This window comes from Sinocyclocheilus grahami, unplaced genomic scaffold (genome assembly GCF_001515645.1).
Source record: "Sinocyclocheilus grahami isolate Dianchi unplaced genomic scaffold, SAMN03320097.WGS_v1.1 scaffold685.1, whole genome shotgun sequence".
Classification (NCBI taxonomy): Eukaryota; Metazoa; Chordata; class Actinopteri; order Cypriniformes; family Cyprinidae; genus Sinocyclocheilus; species Sinocyclocheilus grahami.
The window spans coordinates 35,973-52,261 of NW_015505864.1; the positions used below are offsets into that span (position 1 = coordinate 35,973).

A 16,289-nucleotide genomic window follows, 5' to 3' on the forward strand; every position below is an offset into this window, starting at 1 on the left:
ATTTTGGTACTACTTTTAGAACTTTGAACCTCTAACGTTAACAAATCCGAGAGTTTTTGACTCGAGAACCGCTCTCAGACTCGTTCAGTCCGGTTCACGAATGAATCAGAATCAGACCTGATTCGTGAACTGAGAACATTACAAACAATCGACTCGGACCCCGCTAGTAAGGAACCCGTCGATTCATTATTACGACAAGTTGTTGGCGGGTGTCCAGTGTTGCCAACTTAGCAATTTTGTTGCTAAATTTAGCAACTTTTCACACTACCCTAGCAACAAATTGAGCTATTTTATAAATTGTATTTGGCTACTTTTAGCAACTTTTGATAAGTGGCTCAAACAATAAAAAGGCACACATTTTCCATCTAAATTTCACAAAAAGAGGAAACCAAAGATGCCTAGCAGTGCACACATCACGTGAATTAAGTTACTGCTATTTGCAATTGTTCAATTTGATAATAATAATTGAATAATTGTTAATTTATGATACACCTCGTTAGTAGCTTGTACCTGTGATTGTTGATCAGTTAGTACACTGTAAGAAAAATATCTAAAAAAAAATGGAAAAGGTACTAATAATTTTCCAGGACGTTATCCATCATCCATTGTGTGACCCGAAACACAAAATACAATGCGTAATTTAAAATGCAGGTAAATACCTGTGAATCATTTTCTTAAGAGTGTAGCATACTGATTACTAATACACAGCTTAAAACTATAATTGTTCCGAATGCGTAGTTTTACTAGTTCACTAGCTAATAAAAACAACTTGTAATCGTTCAAAACTGTGTAAGTGTTCAATAATTCAATGTTGTATATACAAAAAGTTATTTATGTTTTAACATTACATTATGCATTTATATTATTTTACGAACAAATCCAAATGAACATATACAAATATATATTTTTTGAATGTAGTGACACAATTTTGCGTCGTGATTACGTAATGACGTCATCACGCAATGACATCACAGCGTCATTTAGCAACTTTCGGCAACAAATCGATCTTCCTTTAGCAACTTCCCCTGAAAGTTAGCTGGCAACACTGCGGGTGTCATTATTGGTTTCTAGCTGACCCACCAACGCAGTGGAGCTGGGTTAGTTGTAGGACACAAGGGAGGGGGTTTTCACGATGCTCTGCTAACGTGTGAGAGCCAGAGCTGAAAGCGAAAGCTGCGGTAGTGCTGTACTCGTGTTAGCATTCAAACACATCATGGATAACCGCAGATTTAGAACCATGTTACTAGCGATCTCTGATAAACTTACTGAAGACAATGTGAGAAGTCTAAAGTTTCTGTGCCCAGAAGTCGGGAAGAAAAAGCTTGAGAAAGTCAATAAGGGGATCGATCTTTTCGAGTGCTTGATCGAAAGAGCCGCAGTTGCAGCTGATGACACCGAGCTTCTGCGAAAACATCTCCGCCAGATCGGCCAGACAGTTCTTCTGAACATAATCGAGGAGTATGAGAGAGGAGCGACGGGAAGCCCTCCCGATGTAACGTTACCAGACGCAAAAGAGCGAGGTTTGTATGCTTTTACTGAACTCTTGCGTTTCGTGTCACACTGAGGCTGTTCACTGACAGCAAAAAGTGGATCATAAGACAGCTGCATATCGATATTTTTGCTCCACACTCGAAATGTCTCTTATTTGTAAGTGAAACGATGACTTGGGGCAGGTTGAGGTATAGTTCCTATGGTTTTGACCAAATGTATTCTGTGGTTTTGTACCGCTGTGTCTCTGAGGCGATGTTTACTCCGTAGAGCTGGCTCTTTCGTCTTATCACTAATATCATGTGAAATGCAAGCTAACAAGCCGGTTTAACATTTATTCCTTTACACGAACTTGTATTTTAGTAGTACTTTTTAAAGCACTGTCCTGTAATACAATAGTATCCTGACTTGTATCTTTTTTCACTAATATTTGTTTGTTATACTCATTAGATACTTACTTACTATCCCAAAATGTTCCATTCTTCTATTACATAAATGGTAACAAATTGCTTATTTTTTTCTCTCTTGATTCTAATTATGGTGTTAATTATAATTTATGGTCTCATAATAATAATAATACTATTAAGCCTGTTTCATATGCCGGTACAAATTTCTAAGGCCTTTAAACTATTAACGCAGCTAATCATAACTGTGTTGAAAAACCTGTTGTACACAGTCTACTACATGCTTCTGTCGGCTGATTGATAGTATATACTTGTTTAGTAAGTAAAAGGCCTTTAGGTCGAGGTCTTTTTGCTGTAAAATGTTAAGTTATATAAATCTGAGTTATATTGTTATTAAGGTGAATATTTATTGGACTGAAGCTGGTTTACTTATCGAAACAAACATTTAAAAAAAAAAAACATGTTAAAGGGGTCATATGATGCTGCTAAAAAGAACATTATTTTGTGTATTTGGTGTAATGAAATGTGTTTATGCGGTTTAAGGTTCAAAAAACACATTATTTTCCACATACTGTACATTATTGTTTCTCCTCTATGCCCCGCCTTTCTGAAACGTGTCGATTTTTACAAAGCTCATCGGTCTGAAAAGCGAGGTGTGCTGTGATTGGCCAGCTATCCAATGCGTTGTGATTGGCCGAATACCTCAAGCGTGAGACGGAAATGTTACGCCCCTCACCATATTGTGATGCCGTGTCCCGGTCGGAGCGACGAGACAAAAACATTAAAACCCATTATAAACGAGGTATTTGTTGCATCCAGTGGAGACATAATTATGGATTATAATGACTTCTACTGTCACGTAAACATAAAACCATGCCTGCATTTGTGATCGGAGAAATGACAAACAACAAAAAGTTACGCCTTCTTTCTTTGCGTGAACATTTGGGCGGCGTTATGCAAATCTTCCCACATAGTGATGTAGACATGTGGGGGCGTGTTAGAACGAGCCGTTTTAGGTAGGTGTGGTTAACTCTTAACTTTTATAAAGAATATCTCTTTGAATTTGAGACTTTAGTCTTTGCAACTTTACAGATCTTCTTTATGCACCAAGAGCTTGAAACACTCCAAAGAGAAAGGAAAAATTGAAATTGCGTCATATAACCCCTTTAAAATGTAAGTATCAAAAATGAAACAAGACGCTTTTGAGGTTTTTTTTTGTACATAACTTAGGCTAATCATTATTATATTGCATTGCATTATATATTTTGCCCCCACAATAAAAACTACAGAGCTTTGATCATAAAAATAAGCATTTAAATATCATCTTACTAAGACATATCATTGGGAGATCCAGAGTGACAACTGATATTTATATGCATTTTATGCAAGTAGTCTGGTATACTTTTATAGAAAGTAATTCTATAAAAGTATATAGCATTTATATTCTATATACTTAGAATATAGAATATAAATTCTATAAAAAAATAGAATCTAAAAATCAAAAAATAAAAATTAGATTTACATTAGAATCTATGAGAATTTTGTCTTACTTTTTGGCCCTATGAATAACAACATCTACACCAAATAGCATATTGTTGTTACGTATTTTTTTTTAATTTTTTTTCATATTTTGTACCAAATTTTTTTTTATTTTTTTGTCATATGTCAGACATTACAGGGTTAAAGATGTACACAAAACTAGTTAAATGAAATAATTTTACCCACAAATCACTAAATTATTTAAAAATTTAAAAACTGTATTGTGAAAAATGTAACAAACATAGGAGGTAAGACATTTTTATTTTTTGTGATGCACATAGTAATCAGCCTTTGATGTCATAGCGGTCAAATAATGCTGATTATGTTGATAAGTATTTCCCCAAAAAAGTATCTAGAATCTCAGGCCAGGGGGTGCTTACACAACACCGTTTTCAACTAAAACCAGAAAACGCATGTGCTTTGGTCCGTCATTTAAACGACTTCTGCATTTTGGGGGACTGGAAAACGCAAACCTATGAAAAGTGCAAGTTTTGGAAAATGATACTTTTTTTTTTTTTTTTTTTTTCATATTTTGTACCAAATTTTTTTTAATTTTTTTGTCATATGTCAGACATTACAGGGTTAAAGATGTACACAAAACTAGTTAAATGAAATAATTTTACCCACAAATCACTAAATTATTTAAAAATGTAAAAACTGTATTGTGAAAAATGTAACAAACATAGGAGGTAAGACATTTTTATTTTTTGTGATGCACATAGTAATCAGCCTTTGATGTCATAGCGGTCAAATAATGCTGATTATGTTGATAAGTATTTCCCCAAAAAAGTATCTAGAATCTCAGGCCAGGGGGTGCTTACACAACACCGTTTTCAACTAAAACCAGAAAACGCATGTGCTTTGGTCCGTCATTTAAACGACTTCTGCATTTTGGGGGACTGGAAAACGCAAACCTATGAAAAGTGCAAGTTTTGGAAAATGATACTGTTATTGTCTCCATGTAAACTACCAAAAAAAGTGCGTGTTACGAGATCAGTCTATATAGGTATGTGTGCCGGTGTGGAGTGTTTCTTTACAAAGTGACATCGCCAGCTACTGGCCTGGCATGCATAATACAGTGGTTTTGGTTGTTTTTGTGCATCCGTGTGAACGAGGATCGTTTTAACAGTGTCGTCGTCTGTATGCGAAACTTTTCAAAAACGTTTTCCAAATTTAGTATAACATTCCCTTGTAAATGTAACCTTACAGTAGTACAAAATAGTGGTCAACCGATATATCGCCAAGGCCGATATAACGGCCGATATTTGGCATTTTTTTTAAATATCGGAATCGGCTGATAAGTTTTCCTGTTTGGCCGATGCATTCGTGGCGGGACATTTATTTTGACGGTGCTGAGAACGGCAGCACCTGAGCACATAGTGCTCTCATTCTCCCTCTTGTTCGCTCTTCGCTGTTGTCAATAATCAGATAGAACGGTTAAACAAAGGAATTAAAATGTATACAAAAGTATCATAACGATTGCTTTTATATTATTAGTAATAGAAAGGAAAACATTATAATACTTTCTTGTTTGCCGTCAGCATTCAGCAAATATGCATTTATATCATTTAAACAAATCTTTGAATGACTAATGAACATTTAATTTTTCAAACCTTTCAAACTTAGTCGGATCCAGCTGTGAGATCTTGTGAAGTGTGCATTTGTATTCTGCATGATCGCGTGTTCTCTGCGTGACGGTCGGTCCGTGCGAATTAAATGCAAACAGGAGGAAAGTTTAGCTTCACTGGAGACACGCGATCAACAAACTTAAAACTCATGATTTCTAATTATGCTGCGCTTTATGCATTTGCCCACTGCCATATTTGTAATTTTCACTGTGTGCTGTATGTAAAATAAGTGTTACCTTGGCTTTATTTGAAAAAATATGATTCCCAAATCCCAACACAAACTTCCCAGAATACTGAGTGCCCTGTTGGTTACAGTGTTTACTTTTTAATTATATTTTTTATTAAATATTTATTTATTTGTGAAAAATACTTTGTCACCTAAAGTATGTTTATTTAACACATTTATTTTTAATCCATTTTCAAATGATTTCTTAAATATGAATTAAAATAAATAAAATTATATCGGCCACCCTGCTTTCCAAGATATCGGCTTCGGCTGTCAAAAAAAACAATATCGGTCGATCACTAGTACAAAGTATACACGTCATCACATTCAGTAACACAATATGAAACCAAAGTGGCATTTATTTTAAAGAAAGATGAACTACAGCGAAGCTAGTTCTGAGAAAAGGTCTTGTATCATTTGTTTGCAATGCTGCTTGGTTTTCTTATGCAGTGAACTCCATACATTGTTGCTTTAGTGTCCAAATGCAGTGACTAAACAATCCAAATCTGCCCTGCAAAGAACCACTCAAAGGTTTTCATTCTACAAGAGTTTTATTCAGATTCTAATCAAATTCAAATGCTTTCCATCTCGCTCTCTTTTCTTTGTTTTAGAAAAAATAAACATTGCAACTGAAGTAATTGTTGAACGTTTGGGTAGAAAGTGGCGTCAAGTTGGAAGAAAGCTTGGACTTCAGGACACTCAGCTGGATGGCATACAGGAGAAGCACAGCCGGGACCTGGAGGAGCAGGTGAGGGAGCTCATCAGACAGTGGATGAAGATGAGGAGAGAAGATGCCAGAGTGGAGGATCTCCTCAAAGCTCTGCGGGACTGCAGACAGAACCTCACTGCTGATCTTGTGGAGAAAGAGCTCGGTGCACATTGAAAATCACCACCGTTCTATTATAAAACGACAGAACTCTGGGATTAATAATGTGAATTTCTTTTTGAAGAGCAAATGAACTGAATTAAATTGTTTACAGATCTTTCGGAATTAATTGTACACAGCCTTGTTAAATATTGATTGGAGGAAATGTTAGATAATATATTTTACATTTGTGATGATAATGCAGGGCATGAAAATGAAATATACTGAATAAGTGTCCTATACGTATTGTTCTCAGTCACCTTTGCCTTTGCAAAACAAGGATTTTTCAGATTTTACTGAACATACTCCTAAAACAACACTATTCTTCTGTTTGTCTAAGGATGTATGATACTTACAAAGGAATAAAGGGACAGTGATATGTGATTATCATTGATTAACTGTTTGATAAAGCACATTTTGAGCCATAACTTTTTCTTATTCTATACTTCATAGTATAGAAACGCTAAATCACAAAAAGACAAGCTTATTACTCAGAAGAGTTCAGTTTTCACTCTCAAACTGCTTCACAGAGAGGCATGTGTTCAACATGTTTCAGCATGGAGTCCCCTGACATGTCTCAGCTCCACCAGAAAGATTTCTGGAGATTGCATTATTTGGGAACACCGGTTGTACAGGTTGGTATAGGGACCACTGATGCCAGTGGTTTCTACAATCTACTTAAGGTTTGGATTACACTACATTTTTTTTTACAAATCTGAACAAATATTAAAACTAGGAATCATGAACAAATATTAAAACTAGGAATCATGCATTTGCCGAAAACGTCCTCATATGCTAAACGACTGAACACAACAAACTCGCACAGAAGCACACGTCGTTGCTGGCAGACAAATGAAAACTAAAATATGTGAAAATTTTATGTTTGATATTCTCAGACCGGACAGGTTCACGGTTATTTTTTTCCTCCAAAAAAAAAAATAAAAAATTTTGAATCTGTGTCCGTCCTACACATGATTTTCAGTGAAATCTGTCAACTCAAGACTGTCCAAAATCTCCAGACTGCAAAAGCGGACAATAATTCATTCAGCGTTTTTAGGTTTATGATGATTTGTCAGTGTGTACATCTATGCATGTGCACAGCAATGGTAATCTTTAATTAATCTCTAGCATTACAATAAATTTGTTAATAACCCCTAAATTTTAAAAAGCAACAAAATTTGCAATGCGGCAGTGTTTGAGCTCAATCGTCTTCTCCTTTGAAAAATTATATTGTTATTTTAAGTGTATAAGATTTGTAATAAATATCACCATCCATGGTTTTTTTCCATGATAAATCACAGTTCAGCTTATTTTTTTAACGATTTATTTTTGCAGTTCAAATACTTCTCGAAGTGGGCTATTAATATGAGGTCATAAAAATCACATGCATAATTATAAAAATCTAAAAGTTTTTGATAGTTGTGATACTGCATGACTATCACGTCAGCTACCCAGTAACTGCCTGATGATATTTTCAAAATAACTGAAAATGTTTTCTTTATAAAAATAAAGAAATAAATAACGTAATTTCACATAAACCTGAGGTGAACCAAATTACCAGAAGGCTCCAGTATATGGCAGAATGTGACTCATTTGTTGTTAAATTGTCCTGGCCTCAACTTACAAACCACAAAACTCCTAGAAACAACTAATGAAATTATTTAATGTAAAACTTCACTTCATGTTTAAGCAGTATCACAGCCACTATACAACAAGAAGAATCTGATTCACTTTTATTTGGTATTTTTTACATCGATTAGTATTGGCGGTTACAGTAGTTTCATGTAAAACCATGTTCACAGTGGGGCACATTGGAGGCAGAGCATATGGAAATGAAAATATTTCCCATGAGCACTCTCACACACGCACCTTATCAAGACCACAAGTCGTCTTCCAGAGGTTTTGCCCGTTCTCTTATACTTTCTCTCATCTGACAACAGAAACTTTTAAAAGATAAATGAAAAAAGTAAAACAACCCCACCGAAAAGATTTTAGAATCCAAGACTCGAGATTCCAAAGGGCGTCTAAGAGAATCTGCCCAGTAATAGTTTGTATATTATAAATCCATATATCTTTGTGAAAACATAAAGGTAAATATGCAATGAAGAATCCTTCAATTCTGAACTGCAGCCAAAGAAATGTTCAGTTAAACTAGAACAACCTAACATCTTACAGAAAATATCCACACACTAACACGCTTCTCACGAAAGATTAGCAAAACCTGAATATATATATATATATATATATATATATATATATAGTCAGCGTAGATTTGATCAAACACTTTAAATGATTCTCATACGTAACTGAAATGTGAAATACTAATGATTATCTATCACAACAAATCCAACAGTGGCGACTCGCACGTTTTCCTGTGAACAAAGTGATTCAGCCATGTGCTACATTAATAGCCGTGGCGTGAACGTCTGGCATTTTACAATAAAGGCACTGAATTTTCAATAAGCACAAGGACAAAGGGGGACTAACTAATCTCAAAGTCCTCTAGCGTGTCAGCGAAAACAAAGAATGAACCACTGAACCGCGCACTCCTCTCTGATCTCCTCGTGTATCGGGGCATTCGATCCATCATGCAGATGCGTGGCTGTGTATTCGACACAGCTGCCGTAGTTCCTCGCGGCTGCCACAGGGAAGGTGTGGGTCTCGTCCAGAGCGGAGTGGCTGCTCAAGATGTGATGACTTGGACGTAGTTAGCAGGGTAGAGGCCTATTTCTCCGCTGACCAGCTGTCCTTTACACCAGCCCTGCTCGTCCTCCTCACCCAGCCTCATTAACTCTTCACCTGTACGACACAAACATGTGTTTCATAATACCATGCCTTCCTTTTTAATGAGACATATGCATGGGATAATATAAAACCAGTTATAACCACAAAATCAGTATAGCAGCAGCCCTGCTATACATAGTAGTAAACATATGAAGTGGATCAAAAAAAGTTGGTTTTAGGTTTTGCTCCACTTCAAATGTTGACTAGTGTATATAACCAGATATAACAAACGTTGTACATAGGACGGTCACTGTGATTTTGCCAAGATAAACATGTTCCTGGATCAACGATATAGACCTAAAACTATCCCTACCTATAACTTAACCCTAAAATCAGAGGGAAATGATGGTTGAATAACAAGAATGGACATTTCCTGTTAACTTATCCCTCAATTCTGATTGGTTGATTGGAATGTTGATCCAGGAACATGTTGCACTTGCTGAAATCACATTCACCTACATGGGACAATGACGCCTCAGCCCCCTTCAAAGGTGATTTTAATTTTAGTGATGCATGGGCAGGCGTTTTTGTTTTAGTCATATTGCATCTCTCATAATTTTCATATTACATGGCTCTGTACCATACTGTATTATAAATGGAGATTTGTTTAACTGCTAGAAGTCAATATTAAATTATATGCTCACACATTTCCACTATTTTTACATTTATATTTTATTTATATACATTTGCAATCATACTTTATTAATAGTTTAACTTAATCTTTAAACAAATCTTAAAATGAATTTGCATATTTCATAATGCATATTGCATATTACCACCATTCAATGTTTGATTTTTTTTTAATTCAGCAAGGATGCATTAAATTAATCAGATGTTAGGCAGTGTAGACGTTTATAATTTTACAAAATATTTCCATTTCATATAAATGCAACAGTTGCTAGTCATCAAACAATCATGTAAAAAGTATTACCGTTTAAATAAAATATTAGGCAGCACAACAGTTTTCAACACTGATAATAATAATAAGAAATATTTCTTGTGCAGCAAATTAGAGCATATTAAAATGATTTCTGAAGGATCATGTGACACTGAAGACTGGTGTAATGATGCTTTCCCATCACAGGAATAAATTACACTTTAAAATACACTCAAACAGTTATTTGGAATTGTATTAACATTTCAAAATATTAATTAAATATTAAAAAACAGTGGGGTACATTATAATGTTATAATGTGTTATATTTAGCACTCTTTTTTTTTTAAACAAAATTTAAAATTGTTCAATAAAATTTTACCATCGGACATTTAAGGGTTTATACAGTAATGAAAATAACTACAGGCTTACTGAGACTGGACAGGATAAAAGCAGGAAATGATCAGCGTGTTTCTCAGAGAAGGGACAGAGCGGTGTGGAATAAAGGTAAATTATGTGAAAAAAAAAAAAATTTAAACAAAGAATTAATGACAGAAAAACACAGTGTACCATTAAGTTCCTACAAGAACTATAAATCGTTCCCTTTAAAATCTTTTTTTTTTTTTAAGTAGGTTTTACAAAAAACCTTAATATGTCACATTTAATTCAATGTTACTTGTCAATTTTCTGTAATTATTTGTGAAATTTGCTATAATTTTCAGAGTGAAAATTGTTTTAAAGTAAATCCTACTATTTTTTTTTCATTGTTCCTCCAGCAAGAGGCAGTTGAATATTAAAGTTCCCTGAATACATGCTAGAATATTTCAGGCATTTTCATTTTTAAGAGTGTAGGTGCATAGAGATAAATTGAGCTTGAAACCTGGTTTATGCTTGATGTGTCTGTACAGGCATGAGGGTGTGTGAAACAACAAAAGTGACATCAATGCAGCGCTTGCGAAACTGTATGTTGACTCTGCAAGGCTTGACTTCACAGTCATGCACATCCCAGTCTGGAGCCATTTGGCTGGAGCGATCATTAGGAATTCACTAATATTAAAGGGGTGGTTCACTGGTTTTTTTCTAGGCTTGATTGTGTTTATGCGGTGCAGTCTAACATGTTAAAGAAAGTTTAACACATAAGGAATATATAATACTGAACTGAAAACATTAGCTTTAGCATCATGCTACATCCACACCACTAGGTGTCAGTATAAATCCAAAATGACTGCTATTGGGCAATGCAACAAATACTGAGTACACCTTTAAATCTACTTGAGTGAAAAAAAATTAACTTCAGTAAATGACCACCAGGTGTCACTCTTGGCATGTCTTCTATTGCACATTTTTTCTTAGAGCTGCTGGCTGGCATGGATTTTGGCAGTGTCTTGCCTTTATAAATAATCTGAATGTATCCTTTAAGCTTTATATAATATTTAAGGCATGCATGCTGATTTAAAAACCCTCTAGGTGGATCCTGGGACCTGCTCATCTATCCAGTTAAGCTCTTCTCTAGCAAACAAGACCAAATGAGATCGTTTCATTATTCTTGCCCTGGTCATTTAGTTCTGACCTTGAGATTTGATTTACCCTCATTCTACATTACTTCACAGCTTCCTGCAGCACAGACACTAATGCTAAATATCTTTGGTCTGCTGGCTAGATTAAAGTCAGTCGTCACCTAAACTCAGACTAAGCTGGATCCAAAAGACCTCGAGCCAATCAGAATGGAGGGCTCTGCTTTAACACTGTCCTAACTGATGCCATTTAGTGACTTTTGGGAAGCCTTTGAATTCAGATCATTCATTACATGCAGGGATCAGCTGATCACCCATAGAAACTTTAGATTTATTAGGAAGCCTGATGTGAACTTTACTCTGAAGCGAAAACTGGGAAACGATAAAAACAAGGTTGTGAATTAGATTCCTTTTCCACTGGAAGCAAACGTTTTTGTTACAAGTGTAACAGCTCAGATCAGCTTAATATAAGTGTTTAATTTCTTTGCCCATTTTGTTTTGTTGCTTTTATTTTTGAAATTTCTAGCACAGCCATATTGGAAAGGAATACATTTGTGTTTTGTGTCAGTTCACTAGTTCCAAAGCAGTTTCATGGGTTTTGTCTAAATGTGAGGAAGCAGTCTCAAATAAACCCATGTAACATGTAGGGTTTAATCACACACATGCTTAGATTGACAATCCCCATTTCATTTCATCCTTTCCACAATGCCTTTTGAAATAACTGCACTACCATGCACAGCAAGGCATTGAAAGAGCAAAGAAAAGGGGTTTGATGAATCCACAAGCCGCAGCCATGTGTATGTTCATGTGTGTGGCATTAATAAGCATTAGTAGGGATTAATACCTGCTTTAAAGCTCAGCTCATCAGCCTCCTGCCCAGTGTAATCATACAGCGCTTTAACGTGAACCCCGACTACCTTCTCCTCCTCGTCCACCCCGTTGGCTGCGATGTATTTTTTGGGGCTCTCTTCATCAGACCAGTCCGAGGAGTAGTCTTTACCCTCCCTGTTTGAAAAGAAAAGGAATTAGAAAACTGAACAAACTCACGGACAAATCATTTTAATAGAAAGTGGAAGATTAATAACTTGGTAATCAGGTGATCGGTACGGAAGTTCTAAGCGGCCATGCATGATTTTTTTTTTCCCTTCTTGTTTTCTCGTTATAACGACTTATTTTCTCGTTATATCGACATAACGAGAGTTGTTTTCTCGTTATAACGACTTAATTTTCTCGTTATATCGACATAACGAGAGTTGTTTTCTCGTTATAACGACTTAATTTTCTCGTTATATCGACATAACGAGAGTTGTTTTCTCGTTATAACGACTTAATTTTCTCGTTATATCGACATAACGAGAGTTGTTTTCTCGTTATAACGACTGAGAAAATTAAGTCGTTATAACGAGAAAGCAACTCTCGTTATGTCGATATAATGAGAAAATTAAGTCGTTATAACGAGAAAACAACTCTCGTTATGTCGATATAACGAGAAAATTAAGTCGTTATAACGAGAAAACAACTCTCGTTATGTCGATATAACGAGAAAGTAAGTCGTTATAACGAGAAAACAAGAAGGAAAAAAAATTTAATGCATGGCCGCTTAGAACTTCCGTAGATCGGTGATAGTTCAGCTAAAAACATTTGAAATGTTTCAAATTTATAGAAGGAATTCAATTTTTATTATCTGTGGCATGCTGTGGATTATCACAGAAACTAATTTTAATGTCCTTCAAAAAACACATTCCAGTCATGCGCAAACAGTTGAAGTATATTTTGGTTAGCGTATGCACACAATGCACATGATGCAAATTTTATCCAGCTCATGACTGAATTGGTGAGTGGAAGTGGAAGATCAGGGTTGCCAGGTCTGCGTAACAAAACCAGCCCAATTGGTACTCAAAACTAGCTCGATAGACCCTTCACAAAAACCCAGCCCCTTCGTTATTGTTGCTATGTCCGTCAAGCCATGGTGCTCTCACGCTACATCATGTTCTCACGCAGTGAAAAATAAGTCACAGAGCAAAGAGAAAACTGACAATGCACCGACAGACAAGACAAAGCAGGTTACTTTTGGTATGAAACAAAGACTCCGCTTTCAAAATTAGTTGTTTTTAAACAATAAATAACGTTTTGTGTCGTGACATCACTGTAGCACTTCAGTTCAAGCGGCATGTAGTCTCTCGTAGCCAGACCTTCAGACTGACGGCTGAAGGTCTGGAATCCATGGCAGCTTTCATTGGTCAAGGCCCGCCCATGAGGCCGTTTGACCGACATGTCAAACAAACAATCACAGTTCGTTTCGTTCATCGTCACGTTTCGGGGTGTGGAAATGTTGCCACAATAACAGACTGTAAAAGTGTAAAACTCTCGGATGTATTTTAAAGATTCTATGCGCAAACTTAAATTTTTTCACATACTTTTGAAAATCCTTGGTGTCTCAATTGTCCTTTTAGTGGTGGAACTACTTTTCCAGGTGGATTAACTTCTTGTTATGCATCTCCAACATATTTCCACTGGGTGGATTTCGCTGTACATAAACTATGTGGTATCCACATGTAACACGGTTTAAGATTCGTGACAATACTTTCAAAACTGTGTAAAGTTTATCTCTGTGTAACGTCTTGCCCCACAGATGCTGTCAATAGAGCTCAACTTGTACTGAACCTGGAACATTCCTTCAATATTTACTCAAAGAAAAATAAGTGTAAAGCAGTACTAGAAACAAGGCTACATATTGATTTTTCAGGAGCAAATAAAGGAGACTGCAAGGAGCAAATAAAAGGTGTAATCGTTAAAAACTTGACTTAAGCATACTGCTCTGAACAATTTTTAGCTTGGAACTAATGTTCACAAATGATTATCTCTCACAAGGGACTGGGATCAAATGGGTTAATTTGATTCATCTTAATAGCAACAACAACAACAAAAACTACATAATGCTAATAGATCTCAAATTGTTCTTGTCTTGAAGATATAGTTAGCTCTGTTCCACAACCTAGTGAGCTACCTTGCTATTTGCTGCCTACATAGGAAATGGAACCTCAAACATGCTTAATTTAGAGAAGTTTGGTTCACACATCAAGTGAAATCAGTGAGACTAAAACGTCTTGGCTTATCAAAATGACTGATGAAGAAAAATAAAAATCGACAGTCCAAGCATCCATATTACTGACCCATTTATCTGTTGTAGCTTATCCACTTTGCATTCACAAAATAGCCACTGACACAGTCAATAGGTGCCGTCTGAGAAGTGCTAATTGAATGTCACAATTTTACTCCATGATTTTGGCCCTCCAGAACCATTTCCGCCAAAACCAAAGATACATTTCTGACTGAATCTTTTCGGTTGCCGGAGTTTGTGTATCACTACTGCTTAACATTGCTGCCTACTTTTGTAACAACTAGGGATGCACTGATACCGATACTGGTCTCCTGTACTCGTACTCGTTAAAATGCCCCGATACCACACAGCATGTGATAAGCGCCATATTCAAACAAAGAAACACGGACAACAGAACAGCAGAAAGGAGTTAAGGATGTCTACTATGAAGTATATGTATGCAATCAGGGTTTGAAATTAACATCCGCCAACTCGCCAAATGCGGGTAAAAATCAGCTGTGTCGGGTAACGCTGTCAAATCACTAGCCAATTTGGTGGGTTACTTTTCGTAAGTTATGTTCACTCATTAATTTTTTGAGGAAGTTCATGCAAGCCAAATCTGCGCAGGTATAGCGCAAATACTGAACTCGTGAGACATCACATTATCAAGTATATTGCAAAAAACTAAACAAAACACACCTACAGAGGCACACATACGCAACGAGATGAAGTCTGGTTAGACCAACACAGGCTTTAGTGCGCGTGCCCATTTAGAGTGCGTTCTTCCACTGCATGATTTAGTCTATTAATATGCATTAACAATGATCACATACTTCAAGATAAGGAGGCAGAAAATGTATATATTTATATCAATTCATATAGTTAATCATATCACACGAATAGCGTGGTTTTTTTCTTAAAAATCAGCATGGTTACAAATGTGATATTGATTTTATACAACAGTTCAATAAACAATAAGTTAATATTGGCTGTTTTTGCGCTATTTCGCAAAATACATTCCAAACACAGCCACAGCACTGTTTTGTGTCTGAGCAACATGACGGTGTTTTGTTCCTGAATTAATCAACCGTTTAAATTATTCGGTTCAGTCGCAATGACTCACTTATTAACAGTGACGTGCTGCCACCAACAGGCAGTTTTAATTTCACATTTAAAGTATCTTTTATTTTTTAAATAATTTCAAATATCAGTATTCAACATTTCATGTTTAAATATCAAAACATTATTGATGCATTTGTAACTGCAGGTTAAAGCATTCCATGTCCCTCTGAGCTGCATTGTGTAAATACATCCAAATGCCACTTAATATTCAACTTCTGCAAAGATGCATTTTATTGATACTGATTTAATTTGTTAAGCCTAAACAGCCTAAATGTATTATTATTATAATTGACTGATTAAATGTAAGAATTTGACTCAAAAGATGATGTACACTTTTAGAAAAAAAAGGCTTTATAAAAGTAAAAATGCCCATAAAAGGTACAAATCAATTTAAACTTATTGGAAAAGATTAATTTCTATCACTGCTGTGAACTGACCACACAGAATATGAAGAATATCAAAAACTTTAGGATTCAGCTGTCCACGGTAGTCCTTAAGATATCAGCACAATAACACACTCAGCAAAATATTGTCTAATTATCTTTATCGATAAAATCCCAGAAAATATTGAGATATATCACCTAGTACTGACACAAAATGATTTGCAATGGTTTCTTTGCCACGCCCAGTGTAGACAGCCTCAAACCGTTTTTTTTGGCTAGTAGAAGTTATGAATGGCCTGTAACTTAAAAATGTAGTAGCCAAATTGGCTGGGGAGGGCAAAAGTTAATTTCAATCCCTGTAT

General features: G+C 35.7%; 2 protein-coding genes across 6 annotated transcripts in view; one reads left to right on the forward strand and one right to left on the reverse strand.

Annotated features, from left to right (window-relative positions):
• Positions 1-989: 989 nt before the first annotated feature.
• Positions 990-6,578, forward strand: LOC107559437 (FAS-associated death domain protein-like). Its single transcript, XM_016243265.1, has 2 exons — positions 990-1,520; positions 5,897-6,578. The coding sequence occupies exons 1-2, from the start codon at positions 1,214-1,216 to the stop codon at positions 6,166-6,168; spliced, it is 579 nt and encodes a 192-aa protein (XP_016098751.1). The 5' UTR covers positions 990-1,213; the 3' UTR covers positions 6,169-6,578.
• Positions 6,579-8,059: 1,481 nt separating this feature from the next.
• LOC107559436 (protein kinase C and casein kinase II substrate protein 3) overlaps positions 8,060-16,289 on the reverse strand; it is a 45,882-nt gene continuing 37,652 nt past the window's right edge. For 4 of the 5 annotated variants that reach the window (XM_016243262.1, XM_016243260.1, XM_016243261.1 and 1 more), the window contains 2 exons: positions 12,167-12,327; positions 8,060-8,949 (listed from right to left, as the gene is read on the reverse strand). In XM_016243262.1, the coding sequence (XP_016098748.1) occupies positions 8,834-8,949; positions 12,167-12,327 (277 nt within the window). In that variant the 3' untranslated portion in view covers positions 8,060-8,833. The remainder of the gene's footprint in view (positions 8,950-12,166; positions 12,328-16,289) is intronic. The other variant, XM_016243264.1, reaches the window with a different exon arrangement.

Excerpts from the sequence above, each read along its gene's own strand:
- LOC107559437 (XM_016243265.1), top strand. The coding sequence starts at position 1,214 with ATGGATAACCGCAGATTTAGAACCATGTTACTAGCGATCTCTGATAAA. Across the intron at positions 1,521-5,896 it reads ACCAGACGCAAAAGAGCGAG|AAAAAATAAACATTGCAACT; the intron begins GTTTGTATGCTT and ends TCTTTGTTTTAG.